General features: G+C 40.7%; 1 protein-coding gene across 1 annotated transcript in view; it reads left to right on the forward strand.

The window, feature by feature from the left end:
* The window catches only part of serinc5 (serine incorporator 5), a 24,773-nt gene continuing 2,466 nt past the window's right edge, over positions 1-22,307 (forward strand). The window contains exons 1-11 of the mRNA XM_038702510.1: positions 1-180; positions 11,303-11,470; positions 14,505-14,683; positions 15,155-15,237; positions 15,618-15,711; positions 16,392-16,603; positions 16,809-16,901; positions 18,226-18,352; positions 18,888-18,957; positions 19,165-19,201; positions 20,395-20,536. Coding sequence (XP_038558438.1) covers positions 154-180; positions 11,303-11,470; positions 14,505-14,683; positions 15,155-15,237; positions 15,618-15,711; positions 16,392-16,603; positions 16,809-16,901; positions 18,226-18,352; positions 18,888-18,957; positions 19,165-19,201; positions 20,395-20,536 — 1,232 coding nt within the window. The 5' untranslated portion in view covers positions 1-153. The remainder of the gene's footprint in view (positions 181-11,302; positions 11,471-14,504; positions 14,684-15,154; positions 15,238-15,617; positions 15,712-16,391; positions 16,604-16,808; positions 16,902-18,225; positions 18,353-18,887; positions 18,958-19,164; positions 19,202-20,394; positions 20,537-22,307) is intronic.

Genomic DNA, 22,307 nt, shown 5'->3' on the forward strand with positions numbered 1-22,307 from the left:
AGCGGCCCGGCAGGGAGGGAGGACTGAGCAGTTTGAGGAGGACAGGCGCGTTCTTGCCCGTGTGGTGGTGGTGATTTCATGTGGAAGAAGAACAACGCGATTGACAAAGCTCGCCCGCTCTGAAACGGATCTTATTTATTGTCTCTACGCAAAATGTGTACTCCGTGTTGCATCTCGCAGGTGAGAAACAATACTCCGACATACTGCTGTTTTTATTATTGTCGTTGTCCAACGGCTGTAAACGACACAACGTTACAATGAAGCGTTATGCTAGTTCGATCGTCGACTGTCTTGTTTACTGTTTGTATGAATATCTGTAGCCACTCGCCGTCAGCTAACGCAGTCACCAGGTTTTTTAATGCCGTGGTGATTCGCGAGACCCCTGACAGCTACTGTAATTCATTGACAGTATGAAACATATTTTAATTCCCTCGCTTAAATGATTGAATAACTTAACTGTAGTAACGGTAAAGCCGTTGGAAGACAAAGAGAGACGACGCACGCAACTAGCCAAAACGTCAACCCCACAGCACAGCAAGTAGCCAACGTGGATATGGCTGCTGTAACAAGTCATCTTTGAATGTCTTTACAGATGTGTTGGACGGAAACAGTGAAACCGTGTGGGTTCACAGTGCTCTTGCGTGCCTTCTTTGCATAACTAGGTGGTGATAACTTGTTTTGTTTTCTTTTCAGTAATGCGCAGTTTCACATTGGTGACACCTTGTTTAAAAACTTCGGGCCAATACTATTTATAGCTCACACTACTTAACAACATAAAAACCTACATGTAATGGTTTAATTTGTCAATACCCTTTATTTTAAAGTTGCTGAATTGTAAAAGGCAGTCTGATAGTGGCTCACTTGAAATTAACTACAATGTAACTACAGTTATAGTCCCTGTAGAAATAATATGATTAGGCCTGCTTTGTTGTTGTTGAAGTGTTTTAAGTAAATTTTTAAGTTACAGAATTACTTTTTAAATAAATTTAATTTAATTATAGACCTGCCTCCTATATAGAACATAAATGATGATATTTTTAATGCATTATTTTTGGTGAAAAGTATTTATAATTTAAGCCTATATGTAATTGATTTGATTTAGTAATCATTACTTCCTGCTTCCTGTTTACAAATAGTTACTGATTATCTTTTACCTCAATGATAGTAAATAGAATTTTATTTGAGGTTTGGATTGTTGTTATTTGAATATCTTTAGAAAAGTGTGATTGTAGTTTTATTACCATTTTCTGAAATTTTTTTAAAGATCAATTAATCGGGAAAATAATCAGCAAATTAGTCACTAATCATTTTGATTAATTAGTCATTAATCAAAATGATTAGTGGGTACATCGCTTGTGTATCTGAATTATTTGAGGGCTGTGATGAAGCAGCCGAGTTAATTTGAAAAGACAGGCAGCTAATGGTCTGTATGTAAAGTTGGAGAGGGTTTTCTTTCAGTGCTGAGTGTCTTTTTTTTCAACTAGCAGACTGTTTTTGACCACAGGGTCACCACTGCTGAGCTGGTCCTGTCAGGAATTTAATTACACAGACACATCCCTCATCTAAGGGGAGCTCACTTCTGTTTCCTGTTCTTTTTAAAGAGTGGGAATAATGGAAACAGGGAAGGATTAAGAGAAAATGAAGGGCAAACAAGATCAGTTTTGTGTTGCTGTGCTGGTGGTGTGCTAATCCCTGTCACAGACTCCCTATTTAGTTTTGTCCCCATCTCTATTTATGTGTATACTTCTAATTAACTTTTCTTTGCGTGTGCATATATGTGCCCCTCTTGAGGTTTAGAGTAGCCCAAATTGATGTGTGGTCTGCTAATTTCCACTTTGGCTCGGATGTGGAAATTAAGGGAGGGTGGGCGTTGTTTGGGTTAGATTTGGAGAGAGGAGCAGGCATGGTGTGGGAGCAGCTCACTTGTAATTTCTCAGTGGGATCAGGGATGTATGCCATGTTGTGTGATGGGATAGGCGGTAGCTCAATGTTGAGTTTTGTCCAAAGCGCTGCAAGCATTGGCTGTGAGTGTGGGACAGGACTGAAACCATGTGGGTGTCTATAAGCAGCACAGCCATGGCACAGGCCTCTTTGGCAGGGTACACAAGTCAAGAGGACCTAGAGGATACTAGAGACTGTAGTTTAGCAGAGCATCCTTCCTGATAAAGTATCCTCGACTGTGACACCAAGCACTGAGCTTACGGATTGGCCTCTGTGGATGTGCAACCAAAAAGTGTGTTTTCACATTGCACAACCTTTGCCATGCTTTATTCACCAAACACCTTGCATTTATCAGGGTGGTGCAAAACAACCAAAAGTGCTTGGTGAGAAATAGTGATTTGTAGGCAGTGTATTTTTATTTAGTGTTTGTGAACCATAACTAAATGTTCACCTGCAGCCCAGCAACACCCACACACTTGTTGCCCAGGTCAAGGCGTAAAGGCTATTATGTCACAGAGGGGCAGGTGATCATAAAAACAGGTGTTGCTGAGCTGTAAAAAAAAAAAAAAAAAAGTAAATATGACCAACAAACATCGGTAGTAGTCCCCAGCCAAATTAACTTCTGGGTCAGTCGTACAAATAGAATTACTGGCCAACTGTGTCTAAATGAGACATGTCTGCTATTTTCAACTTCCCCTCAGGAATTTTGCAGTGGTCAGCAGCCGCAGGAGCTTGTTTTCCCATAGGGACATCAATGGCAACCATGCATCTCTTTTGTCTGCCTTCTGAACTGGCAGCGAGAATGTCTTCCTCAACCGCCTCCATTTCACATCTTCCCATGTCATGTCTCTGTAATTTTATAAAAAAAAGGGTTGAAGGTGCTGATGTAATCATGTGAAATGCCAGTAAGTATCAGTTGAACAGTAAGGCTTTTGCTAAGAATTCCTATCATATTGTGTGCAATGCTGCATGACTGTAGCCTCTCACTAGTAAATAATACATTTTGGGAAGTGAAACAGGTCTCTGGGTAAACACGACATTATGTTGGATTAGCCTGTTGATCTGACACTGCCTTGTACTTTGTCTTCCTGTTTTGTTTTGTTTTGTCTGTTTCCTTTGGTTATTTTTGTAACGGACTCCTTTGTCTGCATGGGATTGTTTCATTTCTGTATGGGGCGGCTGTGGCTCAGGAGGTAGCGCGGGTTGGCTGTTAATCGGAAGGTCGGCGGTTCAATCCCTGGTGGCTATTCTGCCAGTGTATGAGTGAGTGTGAATGTTAGTTTCCGTTTGAGCACTTAGGCTCAGTGTATGAATGTGTGTGACTGGTGAATGCAGATGTAGTGTAAAAGCGCTTTGAGTGGTCGAAAAGACTAGAAAGGCAATATATACTATATACTATATATAATAATATACAAGTACAGAGCATTTACATTTCTGCCATGTTTTTCAGTCTGTCACTGTACCTTAAGTCTTCTTTGTCTTTCTTTTATTTTCTGTCCATTGGACTTAAGTTTCTCTCTGTTGGTTGTAGCTAGGGGATGTATTTGCCAAGAGAGAAGCTAATACCTCTCTTTGTGTATAGGAAATAGAGCAGTGATACATTTTTGCTGTGTGTATACAGCTGCTTAGCTATATAGACAATAGTGGAGCTGTCAGTCACAATATAAGAGGAAATGGAGTAGGTCTTCGTCTGGAGCTTGGGCCAACCTTACTTGTGTGTGAGAAAGATTCTGTGTCGGATCTTATTGTTTTAAATGTTTGTTGTTTTTTTTGTTTGTTTTGGCTTTCCCTCTTTTTTGCCCATTTTTTCACCTCACTACGTTCAGCACTAAGCATTGTTGAGATAGAGGGTGTGTCTATGGCTTCGACTGAGCCCTCATGATTCATTGTGGTAAACTTTTTTTCAATGATCACTATCATGAAACAGGGAGTTCCCTCAGTTTTAAAGTGGCCATCTACAGCATAGTGTACTTATGGAAAGGCAGAATGTACTAAAGTAAAGTATGACGGGAAATGAAGATGTATTGGATGTGATGGAATTAATGAACAATCACAGTAGTTTGAATCAACCTGAGGTTTATATTCCCATGTTATGTTTTGACAGTGCTCATCTCAGTCGTGAGTCATGTCTATCTGTGCTGCTGTTTTCCGCTGAAAACTGTTTGTTGTTGGGTTTTCATCTAGATAAGTTTTCGCCTCTCTTCAGCCATAACAGTGCCTCCTGTGCTATAGCGATGACCCATTTTTGTATTGTGTAAGCAGTTGTGTCTGCGTGGCCCAGAGTTTACCCCTGTGTGTTTGATTTAGGCTACCCTAGTCATTTCCTGTTTTTTACAGCAATTATACTGCAGTTATTTTCATTGCTGCTGTGCTGAGGATAATAAGGCAGTTCAAAATGGAGGAGGTAAAAAACATGGTAATTATACTCTAATAAATAGCTCACAGTCTGATCGCAGGTGCCGTTTAAGGATTGTCCACATGTAGGACTGTCTTGCATTTGTTGATTAAGCATCCAGCTGTAGGTCAGAGTCCTTGTTGAACAATCCAAGGTCATACAGACTAATTCTGTCTGCGGTTGCTTGCTTAATTTTGAATGAGTATGAGTATTCTCACTCCTGTGTCCTGTCCATCCTCTCTACGTACAGTTGATTTCTGTGTGTGTGCGCTTTGAGCAATATTGTCTTTCTCCTGGCCCCTAGAACCGCTGGAAACTACTCAAGCATTGGGGAGTGAGTGATATAGGGCGAATGGCAGCTCAAGATAACAAAGAAAGGAGAAAATAAGAGGAAAAAATACATGATATATAATAGATGACAACAATCTGCCTCTAATTAACAGGAATGGGCTAGGATGGAGGAAATGAGATGAAGAGAGTTAAACAGAGCTTCAGGGTGAGTGAGAAAGAGACAGGCCTTTGTCACTTTAGTCCCACAATCACAGTGTAGTGAGGCTTGGTGCCTTCAGTGGACGGTTGTGAGACTCTTGGCTTATTTTTAAGTTTGGTAAAGCTAGACCAGGCTTGACCTAGCAAGTGGCTGAAGTGCTTCATCTGCTGTAGCATGGGATGATGATCTTTGGGGCCTGATGGTTAAAGCAATATGACATGCTAGTGGGTGTTGCTTTTGATTGAAGTAGTGGTGTACCCCACAGACACGCCGGCCACCTGTTAACATACTTATGGGGCAGGCGGGCAGTGGAGGAGGGGTGGATGACCCATTAAGTGGTTAGGGTCAGCGTTGCTTACCATGGAAACTCTTTGTATCTGTGCATGGTGGAATTCCTCGAGACATTACCGTCTCCTGGCTCCCCTTTCCTCCTTCAGTTCTGCTGCAGTCTGCTGGTGAAACACCCCCTAACTAATGAAATCTAAATACACTCGCAATTTATATCATTCTGTTTTTATTCCTGCTCTATTGTGGTTAATCACCCATTGAGAAAGACATGCGGGTACAGCAAGGACAAAGGAAACAAACGGCTTATCCTATTAAGCTGTGTATAACCAAACAGAGACCAGGGGCCACATACATAAAACTTGATTTAGATTCAAGACGTCAGTTTGTGCGTAAAAGCAGTATATGCACTCCTTGGAGACAGAATGTCAAACCTCTTTTCGCACTCTTATGTTTTATTTCAAGCAATGGAAAATTGTGTCCACATGTATGAGCTTAATGCCCTCTTCATCAATGAATTGACTTATCCATGAATGGATATTAACACACCCCTCTTGAATCCTCATTGGGAACAAACTGGTGTCATTCTTTGATTGATCTGGCATCAAATAAGTCTTTGTGTTTGTTGCCCACAACCAAGGTCATATTTATGATTCGACCTATTTTTGTGCTGTTTTAAATTTTGCATTACAGTATAAAGCATTAAATGTGAACCTTGTGTGTTGACCTATTACTTGCTTGAATAAACTAATGGAGTTGGATAAACTAATGGGTTCACTGTTTGTCTCAAGGACACTAGCAGAACAGACACATACTATCACAAGGGTTTGAACCCAGATTTCAAGATGAAGGAAGGATTCCTTACTTACTCTGTAATCCTGTTGCCCCACTGTGTTGATTTCTGTTCCAAACAGTGCAGTTAACTGTTTTGTTTTTGATTTCATAAAGCTAAAACTATTGATTTTGCACCGTCTGTAACACAAGCAACAGACACAGCAATGTTTTTCTCAGCTCTTAAGGAGAACTCGATTGGAAACGTAATTGAGTTTTCGTTTCACATGGGAATCTGTTCAAAGAATTCTCAAACCAATGCCATGTAATAGCAAATGTAATCATTACCGTATATGTACTTGTAATATCTTATATGCTGTTGTGATATTCTGTAACCTTTAAATTAGTAGGACCATTTGTATATTCTGAAGCGCACCTGTGTCCTTAGAAGAATAAGGAGGACTCCTTTCTTGTGAGAATTAAGTTTCTCTGTCTACCCCACCGTAGCTCAAGGCTGTTGCACAGATTACTGAAGTTCTTCCTTAGACTCCCTATCTGTGTAATGGCAATAAATGTTCTTCGTTATCTGTTTCTTTTTGTCAGACTCTCTGAATACACCAGTGTTTAGGGCTCTGTCCTTCAGCTGAATTAACTTACTCTGTTATTCTTCTTAATAAATGGCACAAAGAAAACCGTTTGTGGTAACATTCTTTATTTGTTTATCTCTTCACAAAGTAATATATCATTTCCACAGCATGCCACACAACTCGTATCAAAAAGGCAAGGCTATTAGTAAGCATTCTTTAGCTTGAGGCATCTAGAAAATACTGGCAGGGAAACCTCTGGACAGAGAGAGCAGGGAGGCAGAGCCATGTGGGCAGAGAAGTAGCCTGACCATGTGCCTGTGTGGATCCACGAGTCTGCAGCATACCACACATTACTGGCATCTGGAGCGGAACGCAACACATCAGACAATGTTGCACACTGGCTTAACTGTATCCGTACACCCTGGCCAGATTACAGACCAGTTTAGACACACACTCATACAGAAGAGGGCTAAAATTACTGTTATGACTGAAAGGCAAATGGAGCTGATATTGCTTGGATGCATTAATATGTCTAGAGAGATCAAATGTAATAACCAGATTGTGGATTGTTATTGCAATCCCACAGTGTCAGGATACATTTGAGCTACAAGATGGGGTGTGTGGCCTTGGGGTATATGACTCTATGACCAGTTTGAGTGAGGCTTCATTGTGTTTCAGTATTACAGGCAAATAATGCCCCAAAATATATTTTAAAAGTGAACGACAAGGGTCATACAGGAAATGTAAATTAAAGAGATGAAAGATAGTGGAAAAACACTGTATTGCAGAGACTAACTATACTCTAACTATACTAGTTACTATATGTAACTTAACTATAGCCACAGAAGAGGAACCACCCTGTTGCTATTCATTGATGTGTTAAAATAACAATTTGTTTTTGGCATACACCAGTTGGTGTTCCCCTTTCTTAAAGGATGAGGTAACTTTGGCCTCTAGTCAGACAGAATTTACTAGAGGTGCTCCGATCAGGATTTTTTGGGGCCGATCACCGATTGCTGAAAGCAGTATCGGCCGATACCGATCACTGTAAAAACAATGTATTAAGTGTTAAAGTTAACAGATGATAAAGTATCATGAAATGACAGATGTTATTTTATTGCCAGGAAACATGGGCAACAAATTGTGCTCAATCTGTGTTAGAGACATAAACCATAGCAGCCTTTGCCTGGTTACTGTGAACATCTTATAGCTTAACAAATATAGCTTTACTGTGGAATAAACTACAAAAACAGAACAAACAGCATCTTTATAAATTTACCACAACCATAAAAACTGCAACAAAAAAGGCTGTAGCCAAAATATTTAGGAGATAAAGGAGCACAGGCATCATGAGTCGATGATAAACCCTGAAGTAGCTGCTTTTTGTTCTGGAAAGCTCAGGCAGGTTCTGTGGGCTTTAGGGGGGAGAGAGGAGCAGAGAGAGGAGCAGAGAGAGGGAGAAGGGCTACAGAAAGGAGTCAAAACTGCCTTCAGTGAGATTTGAAAATAAGGAAAATTTAAATAAATACAAATAGGCTACAATGTAAATTCCATATTATACAGTCAATTGTTAATATTACATAGGCTACTATATTCATTATAATTTCATATGGTTTGCCATTAGTAGGCTATAGGCCTTATATCATTTCAGTGGATTGTTTAAATTTTTAATCTTTGTGCAGGAAGCACAGTCTACATATCTTACATGCTGCCACCGACTTTACCAGAGGGAGAGTAGCAAACAAGGTTTTTATTTGATTTCATAAAGGTTAAAAATACGGGAGATTTACGGGGAAACGAGAGGGCTGACATGAGAGGAGTAGAGAGAGGAGTGGGGTAATGTGAGGCTACATCCACACGGCTACGTTTTTAAAACAGTTTTATAACGAAAACGATCTTCTCTGTCCGCAGCAGCGTTTCAGCTGCGTATCAGAGTTGATCTCTGTCTATATTAGAAGGACTGAAAACATCTAGTGGCCGTTCAGGTAGCTACTCTGGGCATGCGCGTGCCAGTGTAAACACGAAGCAGATGGTCTACTCCGCAGTAGCAGGCGATTTAGCAAAAGAAGAAATAATACAGACAAAGAACCACACCAGACTTTTTTCTTTTTTTTCTGCATTGACCGACAACGAAGTGGAACTGTTACTGAAAGTAACACGGGAGTACGAGAGACGGCGGCGCAAAACAGACTGGGAGTTGTCGTAAAAGTAAATACAGCGACATGCACAGTAGGCTAACTGTTAAGTATTATTTACACAGCACTTATATTTTAATAAAAATACCTAAACTAAAACTCTGTAAAGCATCGTGTTTTTGCTTTGCATGACTGATAAGACCGACTCACAAAGCCAAATGTGAGTGTGTGTCATCGTTTTACAAAGTCCTCTGTTTTGTCCACTGGGGACAGCAGCGTTTTCAAACAAACATCTTCTGTTTCACCGTTTTAATCTGGACTGGAGGCGGAAACGTAGAAAAAGGTCTCCGTTTTTGTAACGAAAACAGAGAGAGAGATGCAGTCAGCTGATTGAGTGGCACCGCTCTTTGCATCAGGAAACTCACACTGAAGGATCAGTCTCTCTCTCTCTCTGCCTGATGTGTCTGTTAAACTCCGGTTGCGGGTGGATTGTGAGTGAGATGAGCACAGCTGCGACAGTTTCACATGATCGCTCCTGCCTGTTGCTCCACTTGTCTGATTGCTGCTCAACTGTAATTGTAAATGATTATGTGGGCGCATTAATCCCTTCTTGTCTGGGAAGGTCTTTGGTGCTAGCTAGCTTTGAAAACCGCTCAGACAGCGTAGTGAAACATTTTAGCTGCCGCTGAAAATTTGTCTGGCGAGTATTGCATCCTCTGATCGGCTTTTCTTATGGCCTTTTTATCGACCACCGATCAAATTAGTTAAAGCCATTATCGGCCGATTATGATCGGTGACCGATTGATTGGAGCACCCTTAGAATTTACTTTACTGATGCTTGTATGTTGTTCCTCAAATGTAAGTTGCTTTGGATAAACGCATCTGCCAAATGAGTAAATGCAGATGCCAGCAGTTGCTGACAAGTCACTGCTCATCTCCCCATAATTTCCTACCTCTTTCCTAATGCCTAAATGATAGTACTTAGAGATGTTTTCCATGTGGCTCAAAAAGACTTAACTATGGTCCGACTAGCCTTGGTACTTTATCTGCACTATATACGCATCCCATAAGTGGAAACATACAAAGAAAAATGGTGCGTGTAAGCCCTCCCCAGCAGTACCATTGTAGCTGTACAGTGTACCCCACCTCAGCTGACCACATCAGAAGTTCACCTCTCACCACAGCAGTATGTGTTCTGCAGGCTGAGGAGTAGGAGGCTTACACTAGCAGGGTGGGGTTGCTACAGAAAGACATTATACTGCATAATTATAGAGCCTCCTCTTTCCTAAATAGAACACAGGGGTTGTCTTTATGAGACTGTCCTCTATGAAGGCCTGTCAGAAGAAACAGAGTAGGCCTCTGTGAGTGAGTGTGCGTGTTTGTTTTCAGACAAGACTTCACTGTCTACATTGACCAAGAGTTGCCACTGTGAAGGGGGTAGTGATTTGTCCCTCGTGATAGAAACCATGAATGACCAAAGAGACAGTCAGACGGGTGTCTTCTATGGCAAGTTTTTCCCTGTCCAGTAAGTTGCCATATTTTTATCTTCTGGCTCACACCTGCAGTAAGTAGTAAATGTTGCAGGATTGTGAAAGCAGAAGCTTAACTGGAAAGTTTGAAATGTATCAGTAGGCACCAGACTTAACATTTTGCCTGTTGTTTCTTTTGTTTGTTTGTTGTAGATCAAATATGACTTGACTAGACTCCTGTAGAACTATTTAACATACAACCCTGTGTATAATCAGTATATGAGCATCTTGACTCCCAAGCTCCAATCAGTTGTCAAACTATGAATCTCGTGTCTTGAATTGTCACTAAAAAGACCTTTTTTCTGTCTCTGTATTTTACCACAATGGCTGCAACCTTTGATTAATCTTTTTGATTACTTATGTTACATTTTGTAAGATGAACTCACCTCTCAGTTTAATAAATGTGAGGGAGTCCCTATCTCTTTTGTAGGTATTGTAATATTGAACTTTCACTTTAGTGGATGTACCTTTTGACAGCTGCAGTTGCCCCCAAGCACTACGTTGCTCCCCTTTTTGCGGCTGCCGACTGAGGTGATCTACTGGACCACTTCCAAAACCTATTAGCATTTAGACCCTAAAATATGTAAAAATAGGGCCAGGTTTAAAAATACCAAAATTACCTGTGTCTTTAGTTCATTGGTTTTGACTTCCAAGGTTTAACTAACTGTATTATTTTACTTTTGGAGTGGAAGCTGTTCAGATTGTGATTTGGGCCTGTATATGACATATTATTTTACTTCTAGTCCACCTGTAGGACTAATGAACATCACACAACTCTGTGTATAATCTTCAGTATTTAAGTATCATCAATTGTCAAACTACAAGTCTTGAATTCTCACTAAAAGCACTTTTTTGTCTCTGTGTTTCTGTTTTTATCTTTTGTCTACTACTCTCTTTCTCTATAATACCACTGTTACAAAACAATTGTTCTATTGGTGACATTGGCATTTTGGTCTTATGATACTTTCGGAATTTTTGTTTGCTTTGTTCCCTTTCCTTCCTGGAAGATCAACGTGCAGCCTCTGTAGCTGACACACTTTTATCCTGGTCCTCCCTTATCCAAGTGCGCTGTATAAATACATTATGTCTCGATCAGATGGCTTATAATGGTGTGGAAAATTCTGAAAGTGATATCCTTCCCTCTTTTCTCCATTGTTCTCTGTGTGCAGCTGGCCTGCTGCTGTGGCTCAGCGGCGTGCTCGTGCTGCTGTAACTGCTGCCCCAAGATCAAACAGTCCACAGGGACCCGAGTCATGTATGCCCTCTACTTCCTGCTGGTCACCATCATCTGTGTCATCATGATGTCCCCCACTGTGGAGCAGGAGTTGAAAGACCATGTAAGTACATAAATCACACACAGCAAAGTATCATGCTCCTTTAACACATATACACATATACATACTTTACATTCTGACATGTATTTGAAGAGTTAAGTGAAAGTTAATTGTAAGAAGGTAGGGAGGAATAGCACATAAAATTAAAGTGGTCATCTCTGCTTCATTTAAATGGAAAGTGAGTTGAGTGGCTTTGAAACTCTCAGTCCTAAAAGCCTCTTAATAGATAAATACTTCCATAGTACATCTGTTGTCTATCTATTGTAGGTCATGATTTCCTATGTGTGCAGGTAGCAACATGACAACATGCTGACTTTTTGGGGACCCAGGGGGCGACACACAGTGCAGTTATTGGGCTGATTATACTTACGATAGGTATATTTGTCAGCTGGTTGTTCTTAACAAGATTATTTTAAACAAAATTGATTTTCACAACTGAAATGAGGCGTGTCGAAGAAATACTTTTAAATAACTGTCAAAAAACAAACCGATATATCTTGTAGGGAGTTTTACTTAGATAATTCAGTTATCCAGGTGCAAAAGAGCAGAGCCATGGCTCAGCTGAAGTCCACCTTGCCCTTATAAAGTTCTCCCTGAGGAGTAGGCAGGCATTCAGCACATGCCCGCCACCATCCATCATTTCACTCTTTACTTCACTCGTCTGTATTATTTTTTTTAATGCAAACTTCAGTATAGGTGTGCAGGGCACATTCATTGTCAAGACTAAACCAATCTGTGTATTTTCTCAAAAATAATTTATGTCTGCATTGCGTAAATTTAAATAATTTTTAGGTCTGCTCCTAGCTTTAAAGTCTTAATTCTGTTGTTGTTTTGCAAATGGCCTAATTTTCTGAATAGAAGAGTGGGGGTCGGCTCAGAGGCTCTAGTAACCAAGCCAACAGTAGCCTCAATACTGTGACCTTTTACACTGTTTGGCCTACTGCTACATCTATACTTTTCCCACAGGCTTCACTTCACAGAAGTAAGCAACTGTACATAAAATGAGGCCTGACAGTCAGTTATTGGACAGTATAGTGCCGTGACAGAAACATACTGACACGGAGCAGAACTGAAAAGGAAAGACACAGCATCTGTAGGTTACACAATCTCCACACATATTTTGAAACTGGGCTCTCTGTTGAAAGAGAATAAAATTTCGGAGAATGTATCAGTATTACCTAGTCAATGCTAACAGGCAAACCTAAAGATGTATAACATTGCTACAGGAAAAGCAGACTTCCTTCTATTTTACCAGGAGGTCGCATTTGTATCTTCATAGTAAGGCCACAGTCAAGGAGGCAGGGGTTCAGGCTGGTAGATTTTTGTTTTTAACTGCCAACCTATCCTCTAAAGTTGGGGGAAGATCTGCAGCTCTCTCTTTTGATCTTTATGACTTTCATGTGTTTTCTTCCCCCGTGTTACCTCTTTGAATCATCACACTGCAGGATTATTATCATAGTTTTCTGTGATTGTTTCAGAGAAATTGCAACTCAAATGTGTGTCACAGTCTGCACAGACATGATGTCCTGATACATCTCCTTCTCATCCTTTTATCAGCATTAATATTGATAGCTGAATATCTGAGCTTGAGAAGTGATGTTCCTGTTTAGATGCACTGTACAGTTTGTACAGTGTGTATCAGCCATAGACTGTATATAAGGTATAAGCATACACTAGACTAGAAGACAGAGTAAATGGTAATGATGTTTCTAAATCTGATAGGGCTATTTGAAGACAGTAATATTTTTCTACTAATCTTCTTAGCTGTTTTTTATTCTGCCATTTTCTACTTTACAGTATTAAAACAACTCCCTACTGTGTGTCTCTTTGTGAGAGGAGAACCCTGTAAAAGGCCCATTCAGGCACGAAATGGTCTTTGATAGCCCCACACTAAGCCTGTTGAGTTACATACACGCACGCACGCACACACACAGACACAGACAGACACACACACACACACAAATGTATATTAATATATATACACACACACACACACATACATGCACACTGTCAGTCGAACACTGAGCACAGTGGGAAGTCCCAGCTAAGAGAGCAGCCATTGTGTGTATGAGAGTGCAGGTCTTTTCTCAAGAGATTTACAGCTGTCTGAAACAGCCGGCCCCTTTCGCTCTTAATCACTACACCATGGACATGCTAATATGGCCCTCAACACGAGACAAAAACTCTAAAATGGGCCTTTTACTCTATGTTGTGATCTGGCTCTGGACTGTACTACAAACTGAGGTGATGACAACTCAATCCGCTGGCGTCTCACCCGTGTGTACAACTTCAAGGACCAAAATACTCTGCCAGTAACCAGGAAAGCCAACTCAGACCATTTATTCTCTCAAAGTAAAGATCTGTCGTTCTCTCAAAAATTGACATCTGTTTGAAAAGCAACTCTTGTATTTGACATTGATTCACATCACTACAGTTGGGGGGCATCAGAAAAGGGAACAGATATTTGAGCCTTCATCCTGTGGTTATCATTTCAAAGGCCGTCTCTTCTGTTGGCACTGTGCCACTGAAGTACTTCAATTTCCTGTTGAAGGCTACAGCAAAGTCCTTATCTACCTCACAGAGTCCGGTTTTGCTGTTCCTTTTTTCTGCAGATCACTGTAGGTTGAAATAAAATGTGGAAAGCAAATTTTTTTACGACGCTTCTCCCGGTCTTTCTCTCTTGCTCGTGCTCTCTCTGCTTTTTCACTCTTCCAAATCCCTCTGACTTGCTGACAAAAGGCGGTTAATTTATTCATCTGTGTCTTTTGTTTGTGTACACTGACAGTTAGTTGTAAGGCCCCTCTAACAGCCTGTAGAGAACGCAGGATGAAAGAGGGCTTCATGGAGAGAAAGAGGGGTTGTTGTTGATGCCTGTTCTCTCTTTCTGCTCCTTCAGAGGCGTGACACTCAGAATAGACACCATTGGGCCTCTCTTCTCTGAGACCGCGTACTAGACAAACATGAGCAGAGGTGGGGGCTTTGCAACACCATAACGATCTAATTTAAGTGTCTTGGGTTTGTGATTTCTGTCCATCAGATCCCCTTCTACAGTGAGTTGTGTGAGAAGATGAATGCAGGGGAGAACTGCAAAACTCTGGTTGGCTACTCTGCCGTCTACAAGGTGTGCTTTGGCATGGCCTGCTTCTTCTTCATATTCGCTGTCTTCACCTTAGGAGTGAACAACAGCACAGGCTGGAGGGCAGCCGTGCATAACGGGTAAGAAGGCCTCGTTCCTCTCTATGTTCACCTTTTGCCGTGTATTAAAAAAATTACATTCACCTATAACATCTAGCAGGAACCCTACATTTGTAGTGCTTGTCTGTATAAATAGTAAAAATAACGTGATATTGTGAGCAAACCGCCTTGTCCTGCGATTAAACATGTCTTTCATGTGTCATAGCCAACATGACGAGTGTTCTCTAAATAGTTAAGCACCCATTATCTTGAACACTAGATCTTATCCTTCCTGGTTATTTTTGGATTTGTTATAGTATATATTATTCATTGACAAATGTATTTCTTGGATTTCTCTTCCTAGTACAATCAAAATTCAGACTATGTCACACTGAGGCTGCTCTGTCAGGAGTCATTGTTTTGTATGCCATTTTGTTTTGGGTTTTTTTGGCGTTTCATGTTTCACCTTTTTCAAGTACAACCTTTAAACCTTATCACTGCTTTCAATGTCAGGTTCTGGTTGCTGAAGTTTATTTTGCTGGTGGCGTGCTGCGCTGGAGGCTTCTTCGTCCCAAATGAGGAAACCTTTCTGGAAGGTAAAGAGAAGACACTCAGCAGTTGAGCTACAGTGCTACAATCTAAGCTTGCATTTGTAATATATTTTGCTAGATAACATATAATTAATATATCCATCTCTATAACGGCAAAAAGTTGGAGAGACAGGAAGTAATAAGGAAACAGGAAGGAAGGAATAAGGAGTATTGCATTTTTTTCATTAGCCTGGCCATTTTCCAAGCTCACTCAAGTAAACAGCAGCCCTCCAATCAAATTTCCAAAATGACCCTTCTATCTTTTCTGTAGTTCGAATATAACCTTGCAGCTTGAAAGTGCAACCTGCAGGGAGCCACAGATACCTGCTGTAAGGTCTTCACAAATCTAAAACAATTTCCTCGTCTCTCTCTGTTCAATTCCACAGTGTGGCGCTACGTAGGAGCTGCTTGCGCTTGCATTTTCCTGCTGATCCAGCTCATGCTGTTGGTGGAGTTTGCACACAGATGGAACACAAATTGGTGAGAGCAGCTCGTCTTCTCTCTGCTCGTCTCTTTTTTTGTCCCAGCAACTCAGAGTCTGGCTCGCTTACGTAAGCATGGACGCCCTGCAAATGGAAAGAGTGCAGTGCTTTTTATTTGTTCTTGAGAAACTCAGAGGGTGGGACATATTCTTCTGTGGGGTTATTAGGATGAAAGTTTGGAAAGAGGGACTCATGGCGCTTTGTGTTTTTTCGTGAGTGGAGGGAGGCTTGGCAGCCGGCCTACCCTGTGCAGATTCACAGGATGCATATGGTTTAGAAGTGTGCACTCATTTCCCCCTTCCCTTCCCACACAGACACACACAAACCATAGCAGATTGTTTCAAAAACTTTTAATGGTTTGGTAACCAAAGCAGTAAACTAAAATGTATTGGTATGTGCAAACCTTAAATTTTCAGACCAAGTACAACTGATGTGAAAACGTTGCAGCCATAAACCTGTGGTCTTGTCTCCTCAGGGTGCAGGAATAACTCACCAAGTATAACTTTCTCCTTCTTTGAATTTTTCTTTAGGCCAGTCTTTCCTGTGTCCGTTGTCTTTGCTTTTTTCCCCTCTTAACTTGCTCTTTTTTTACATATTTAATTTGCTTCACCCTTGTTCATGTTGTGTTTTTCCTTTCTGTTGTCTGTTTTCTCTTTCCCTCTCTCTTTCTGTCTGCAGGAGTTCAGGAGTGACGTATAATCGTCTGTGGTACGCAGCTTTGGCCCTTGTGACTCTGGTGCTGTTCAGTTTTGCAGTCGGAGCCGTAATCTTCATGGGTCTATACTACACCCACCCCGAGGCCTGTTTACTTAACAAGATCTTCCTGGGCATCAACGGCAGCCTGTGCCTCATCGTCTCCCTGTTGGCCATCTCTCCATGCATACAGAAATGTGAGGACCTGTACTCATAAGCAAATTATCTAATTTGTTTGTGTAATACATATGAAAATACAAGCAACACATTTGAGACACAACAAACATAGTTTAATGATAGATTAGTAAACTGTTGGCTAAAATACATTTGCACCAACTCTGGGATCTCTGTTAGTATAGCCAATTATAATTAAACCCTGTCTTCACCTTTGTGTCACTGCAGTGCAGCCCACATCTGGCCTGCTGCAGCCAGGAGTCATCAGTGTGTACGTCATGTACCTCACGTTCTCGGCCTTCTCCAGCAAACCAAAAGAAAGTGAGTGTGAACAGACACCCATCTCCACAGAGTAGTCACAGCTGTTGTAGAGAAATCACCGTCTCTGGGCATATAAATTGTTTTATTCATGTACATGGACAGAGGACTCTTAAATAATTACCACACAGCAAAGTGAGCAGTGTCTGAGTAGTCTCTGGCTAACAGCAATTTCTATAGTACCAACTTCCATATCTTGTGGAGTAGCTTGGTTTTCACACAACAAAGTCTCCTGAACTGGTTTCTACACAAAAACACACACACACAGACTTCACACTATATCTAGTTCAAGGTTGAAGATAAGAACAGCAGAACAAACATGTTTCCCACTTGAAAAGCACTCAGTATAATCTTACTTTTTAAAGCAATAAACTGTTTTGATTACCTGTAACAATATTAACTTTTGTGGTGCTAAGTCACAATTTATTCCCTACACTGCCATTATTGAGTATCAGCATGGATCAACAGGTGAGGTATTATTTATATTATTTAAGTTGAGTCATTTGTTAGGCTTAGTAATGCTGCAGCCAACACTACGGATGGCATTCATACAGCTGCTCCTCTTACAACTGTGCAGTGGCACACTGTCAGGTTTAGGAATGGAACAATAATCAGTATAAATATACACTGTGATTGAAAACTAGGGCCAAGTTTTATTAGTATTCATCCAACCATGATCAAAAGGACACTGTGGACTGGAGACAGTAGCATGGTAATAATCAAAGAGCAAAGTTTTGTTGGCTGAGACAGAAAAACTGACCACAGAACAAAGTGCACATTTATTGTTTACTGTAAGTGTGTTTTTTTAAATGGAAAAGTTATTTTTAGTTGTTAAAGCGTCCTGTGTTGTAATGGTGTTTTAAGATGGTCGTGTATTTCATTAGTAGGGATGAATACTCGCAAGACACAATAATAGTTTGAAAGTTTATTCAGACTGCAGCTTGGAAGTGAAAAAAACCTTTGGCAAACAAGACTTTGCAAAAGGTTTAATGCTCATATCATGATATAATGAGTTTCATCAGTGATCTGTATAAATTAAACCAATAATAATGGAAACACTAAAACAGACATTAAAAAAAGGGGAAGACCTCTTGTTCAGAAGTAACATTCAACTATACTACATACTGCTTTTTAGGCTGTCAGTGCTTTTGTACTAACCCTGTATGTTGAATTATCCCTCCATTTTCCCTTCCCCTCCTTCTCTCGCTGCTGCGAACACTGTGCCAAAATATACACTCAAACACTGGAAATCTCCCTATTCCTTACAATACTCCCCTACTTCTTCTTTCACCTCATCCATCTCTGTCTGCACATTCTTTCTGTTTAGTGGTGGAGAGAGATGGTGTGAACACAACCGTGTGTGTGTTTCCCTTCAATTCTGGGACGGAGAGTGACAAGAAGATTGTCACCGCTCTGGGAACCGTTATCCTGTTTGGCTGTGTCCTTTACTCATGGTAAGACACACACACACACACACATACACACTCACACACACACACTGATTTTTTTTGCTTCTCCTTTTCCTAATCTCAATGTCTGCACGCACTATTACCAAGTTTCCGTGTAATATATCTGATTTTAGTATTATAATGTTGAATTTATAGAGTTGAGAAAGATTGCAAAGGCTACAATCCAAACCCATTAACAGCAGTCCTGTTGTAGGTAGAATAAAAGTAATGTATTTTTTGGCAGGCAGAGACAGGGTAGTTTTGATTGGCTGTGACTCCAGAGAGGACGTGCATGATTGGCTGTGGCTAAGCTGAGGGTAGGAGAGGCAAGAACTACGGCCATTTGTGTTTTGTTCACATGTGTTTTGCATCAAGTGGAGGCATCATGTCTCTTGTGGTTGTTGGGAGGGAATTAGACTCTGCAGCAATCTGAAACTGCAAATTATTGGAAAAATACATAGTGACGGAATAACAACCTTTCTCTCCCTTCATTTATCTTTGAATCTTTTTCTCTATTTCTCTTTCCCCACCCTCCCTCTAGCTTGACATCCACCACCAGGCGAAGCTCTGCAGCGCTCAGAGTGTATAGGAACAGTGAGCCAGAGACTGAGGTAAACGCACAAATATTCAGATCTCATTAGGGGTGTTGGTTAATGAATATACAGATTGGTTAAAGAGATTCACACGAGCTTAAAATCCCACTGACCAGGCACTCCCAATTAGATGTCCTCATCAAATTAAATTGATTAGGCCCAAGAGACATGTGTGTGTCTTTCAGTTATGAGGTAACCCTTTTATATTTTTCTTTTATCCTGCAGAGAGCGCGCTGCTGTTTCTGTTTTGGAGATGACACAGGTGAGGAAAAGTCAAATAATTCCCCCTCACTATCACATCTTTTTTTTTTCTTCCTCCCCTTCTCTCCCCCCTGCCTCTCCAGCCTGTTCAGCATGTACACTTATGTCTCCAGCCGTAGTGTTTGCCCACAGAGGGGCTATGCTCATTGCTATTCCTCTGCCAGATTCAGGATGGTGAGAAAGTATTGGTCAGCAAACACAGATGATGTCACTGTTACTAGGAGGTTAGTATGACACAATGATGTAAGACCAGCGGAGAAGTGCAATTGTGGGTAGGCTAACACTGCCCCCTGCTGGAAATAAAACACTGTTATCAGTTGAAAGATTTAACTGTCAGAAATATATCACCACTAGTACACATCTTTTATCCATCCATCCATCCATCGTCAGCTGTTTATCCTGCGTACAGGGTCGCGGGGGGCTGGAGCCAATCCCAGCTGTCATCGGGCGAAAGGCGGGGTACACCCTGAACATGTCGCCAGTCCATCGCAGGGACACATCTTTTATTCGTCACTTAAATCTAAATTATAGGGACATTTCAGTGCTGGAAAGATGGTAAAGCAGAATATTTTTGAAATTGGTGCTACATACTAGGAAAAACAGAGAAAAGGGGTTGTGGTATTTCTTTTTACTCAAGGGCAGAAAACCTACAACAACCAGAATGCACTGGGCCCCATGCCTCCCAAGGCCACTCCCAAACTTTCCCAACTGCTACAAACAGTCAGCCAATCAGAACTACTAAGGTTAGGCTAAACTCTGATTGCACCTCTGGGCAACACGCTGGGGCAATGTATGTGCGGCTCGCCACTGACATCCAGTTCGTAATACTGCAGATATATAGATATTGTAATACTTTCATCAGTGGGCCATAAGCTCGATCACCATTTACCAGATACATCATTCTGTGATAAATAGTGACTTAACAGACATTTATTTAGATGAAAATTTTTGAGATTGTTACTTTAACCATCGTTCATTTGCACATACTGCCAACATTGTAATGATACAAAGCTGGTTGAAAATCTGTAAAGTTTTCCTTGAAATTAATCAGTCCAAAATGACGTTGGATGTTCATTTTTCTCCTGGCTTGTATCACTGAGTGTCACGTCACCTCAACTGAAGTCAGTGTTTAAGACATTTTCTCACATTAAAAGTGTCTCACCCACATACTCTTTGCATTTGTGTGCTTTTTAGATGATTATGATGAGAAGACTGGTTCAGGCCAGAATGTGCTATATGATGAGAGAGAGAAAACCATCTACAGCTACTCCTACTTCCATTTTGTCTTCTTCCTGGGATCCCTCTACGTCATGATGACCGTCACCAACTGGTTCCAGTAAGTGATACTCGTGTGACGCACTTTGTGATTGTGGTACAATACTTTGGCATTCTGTTTATGGGTATGCTTATACCAAGCATCCAGGCAGTTTGTAGACAGTAAGCAATAGAAATAGAAATGTCCTGTCCCCACAAAACATCTTTGGATTAAAAGTATCTCTTAACAGGCCAAGTTAGAAGAAACTCATAAAAACTAAGGGGCATGTTAGTCAGCCTTACCGAGAGTAGAAAAGACACTCACTCGTCTTTTCACACATCGTTCATGTGCTGCTAGTAATGTGGCTTGTTGCAGAAGTATTTGGGAAGAAATGTTGCAATAATGAACTTCGTAAAGAATATGGTTGGTCATAGTAAGGATCCAGTGAGCTCACCAACAAGTCCAAACAATCCAATACACCAGAGATGATGGTTTGCGACTCTCTACGGCTGTGACACTAGAAAAATGTAGTTTTCAGTACTCAAAATTTTCATCAAAGCAACAAATCATTAATGCAGGTTAAAGCAACATTATGTAAGATTTGTGCGAATGGCGCCCCTACCGTTTCAGAGTGTAATTCACCACTGAGGTAAATAAGGACAGCTCTACACGTGTGTTTGTTATAATTACATTAGTTATGATCAAAAACTAGCAAGTTGACAACTTTCCTAAAACAGCCAAACATCAAGCACGTGCGACAACACTAGACATAGCAATATTACTTTCTAGTCCAACAGTGTACGCAGAAAGAATTCCAGCTCGGCGTCTGTCTTACAGCCTTTTATTTCACAAAGCTCTTGCCAACGTCCAGGAGCCTCTTGCTTGGTCAATCTCTCTTTCTCTTCTTAGCATCCTCCATCAACGTCTTCTTTGGTCTCTTTGCCCCTGCCATTAGCTAACGTTCTCTCCAAAGAGGCTGCGTAGCCTGGTTATGTTGCCTGGCTCCGGCACGACATTGGCGGCGCTCTCCACCAGCTGTTGATGGTAGCAAAGTCATTGCTCGTGTCACTCGCAACTAGCTATAAATCTGAAGTTAGCTTAACTTACTAGATAACACGCTCGGTAATTACCAATTATAATTATTGGTAATTATCATTTTAAGATACAATAACTACATAATGTTGCTTTTAAATAATTATCATCTTGAAATAAATAAATAAATCAGATTTTATAGGCAGTGCAGAATTCATATTCAATCATAAGGATAAAGATTTGTTTGGTCAACTGAAAAAATCAGTTACGGTATCAACATGCAGGTGGGTTTGGATGCCAGATACAATATACTTGATGTCAACATTTTAATTTGAAACTTGAATGAAATAGCTAAAATAATAATAAATGAAATCCGTCCTTGTGTTGGCTGGCAACAAAAATGGAGGCTACACACGGATATGTCATTGTTGTTTACAGCTTGTTTCTGCTGCACCCAAGTGGCCAAAAGATATTGCATGTTTCAGATTGCTCTGTTGTTACACTGCACAAAATTATAAACCCAAAACTTTTGTTTTTGCCCCCATTCATCATGATCTGAACTCAAAGATCTAAGACTTTCTCTATGGACACAAAAGGCCTATTTCTCTCAAATATTGTTCACAAATCTATCAAAATCTGTGTTAGTGAGCACTTCTCCTTTGCCGAGATAATCCATCCACCTCACAGATGTGGCATATCAAGATGCTGATCAGACAGCATGGGTATTGCACAGGTGTGTCTTAGGCTGGCCACAATAAAAGGCCACTCGTGTTTATAATTTTGTTCAGTGTAATTGAGCTTAACAGTCTTTGCTAAGACA

The sequence above is a fragment of the Micropterus salmoides genome, unplaced genomic scaffold, assembly GCF_014851395.1.
Source record: "Micropterus salmoides isolate LMB-PRFRI ecotype aquatic unplaced genomic scaffold, ASM1485139v1 Ms_hic_scaffold_7, whole genome shotgun sequence".
Taxonomy (NCBI): Eukaryota; Metazoa; Chordata; class Actinopteri; order Centrarchiformes; family Centrarchidae; genus Micropterus; species Micropterus salmoides.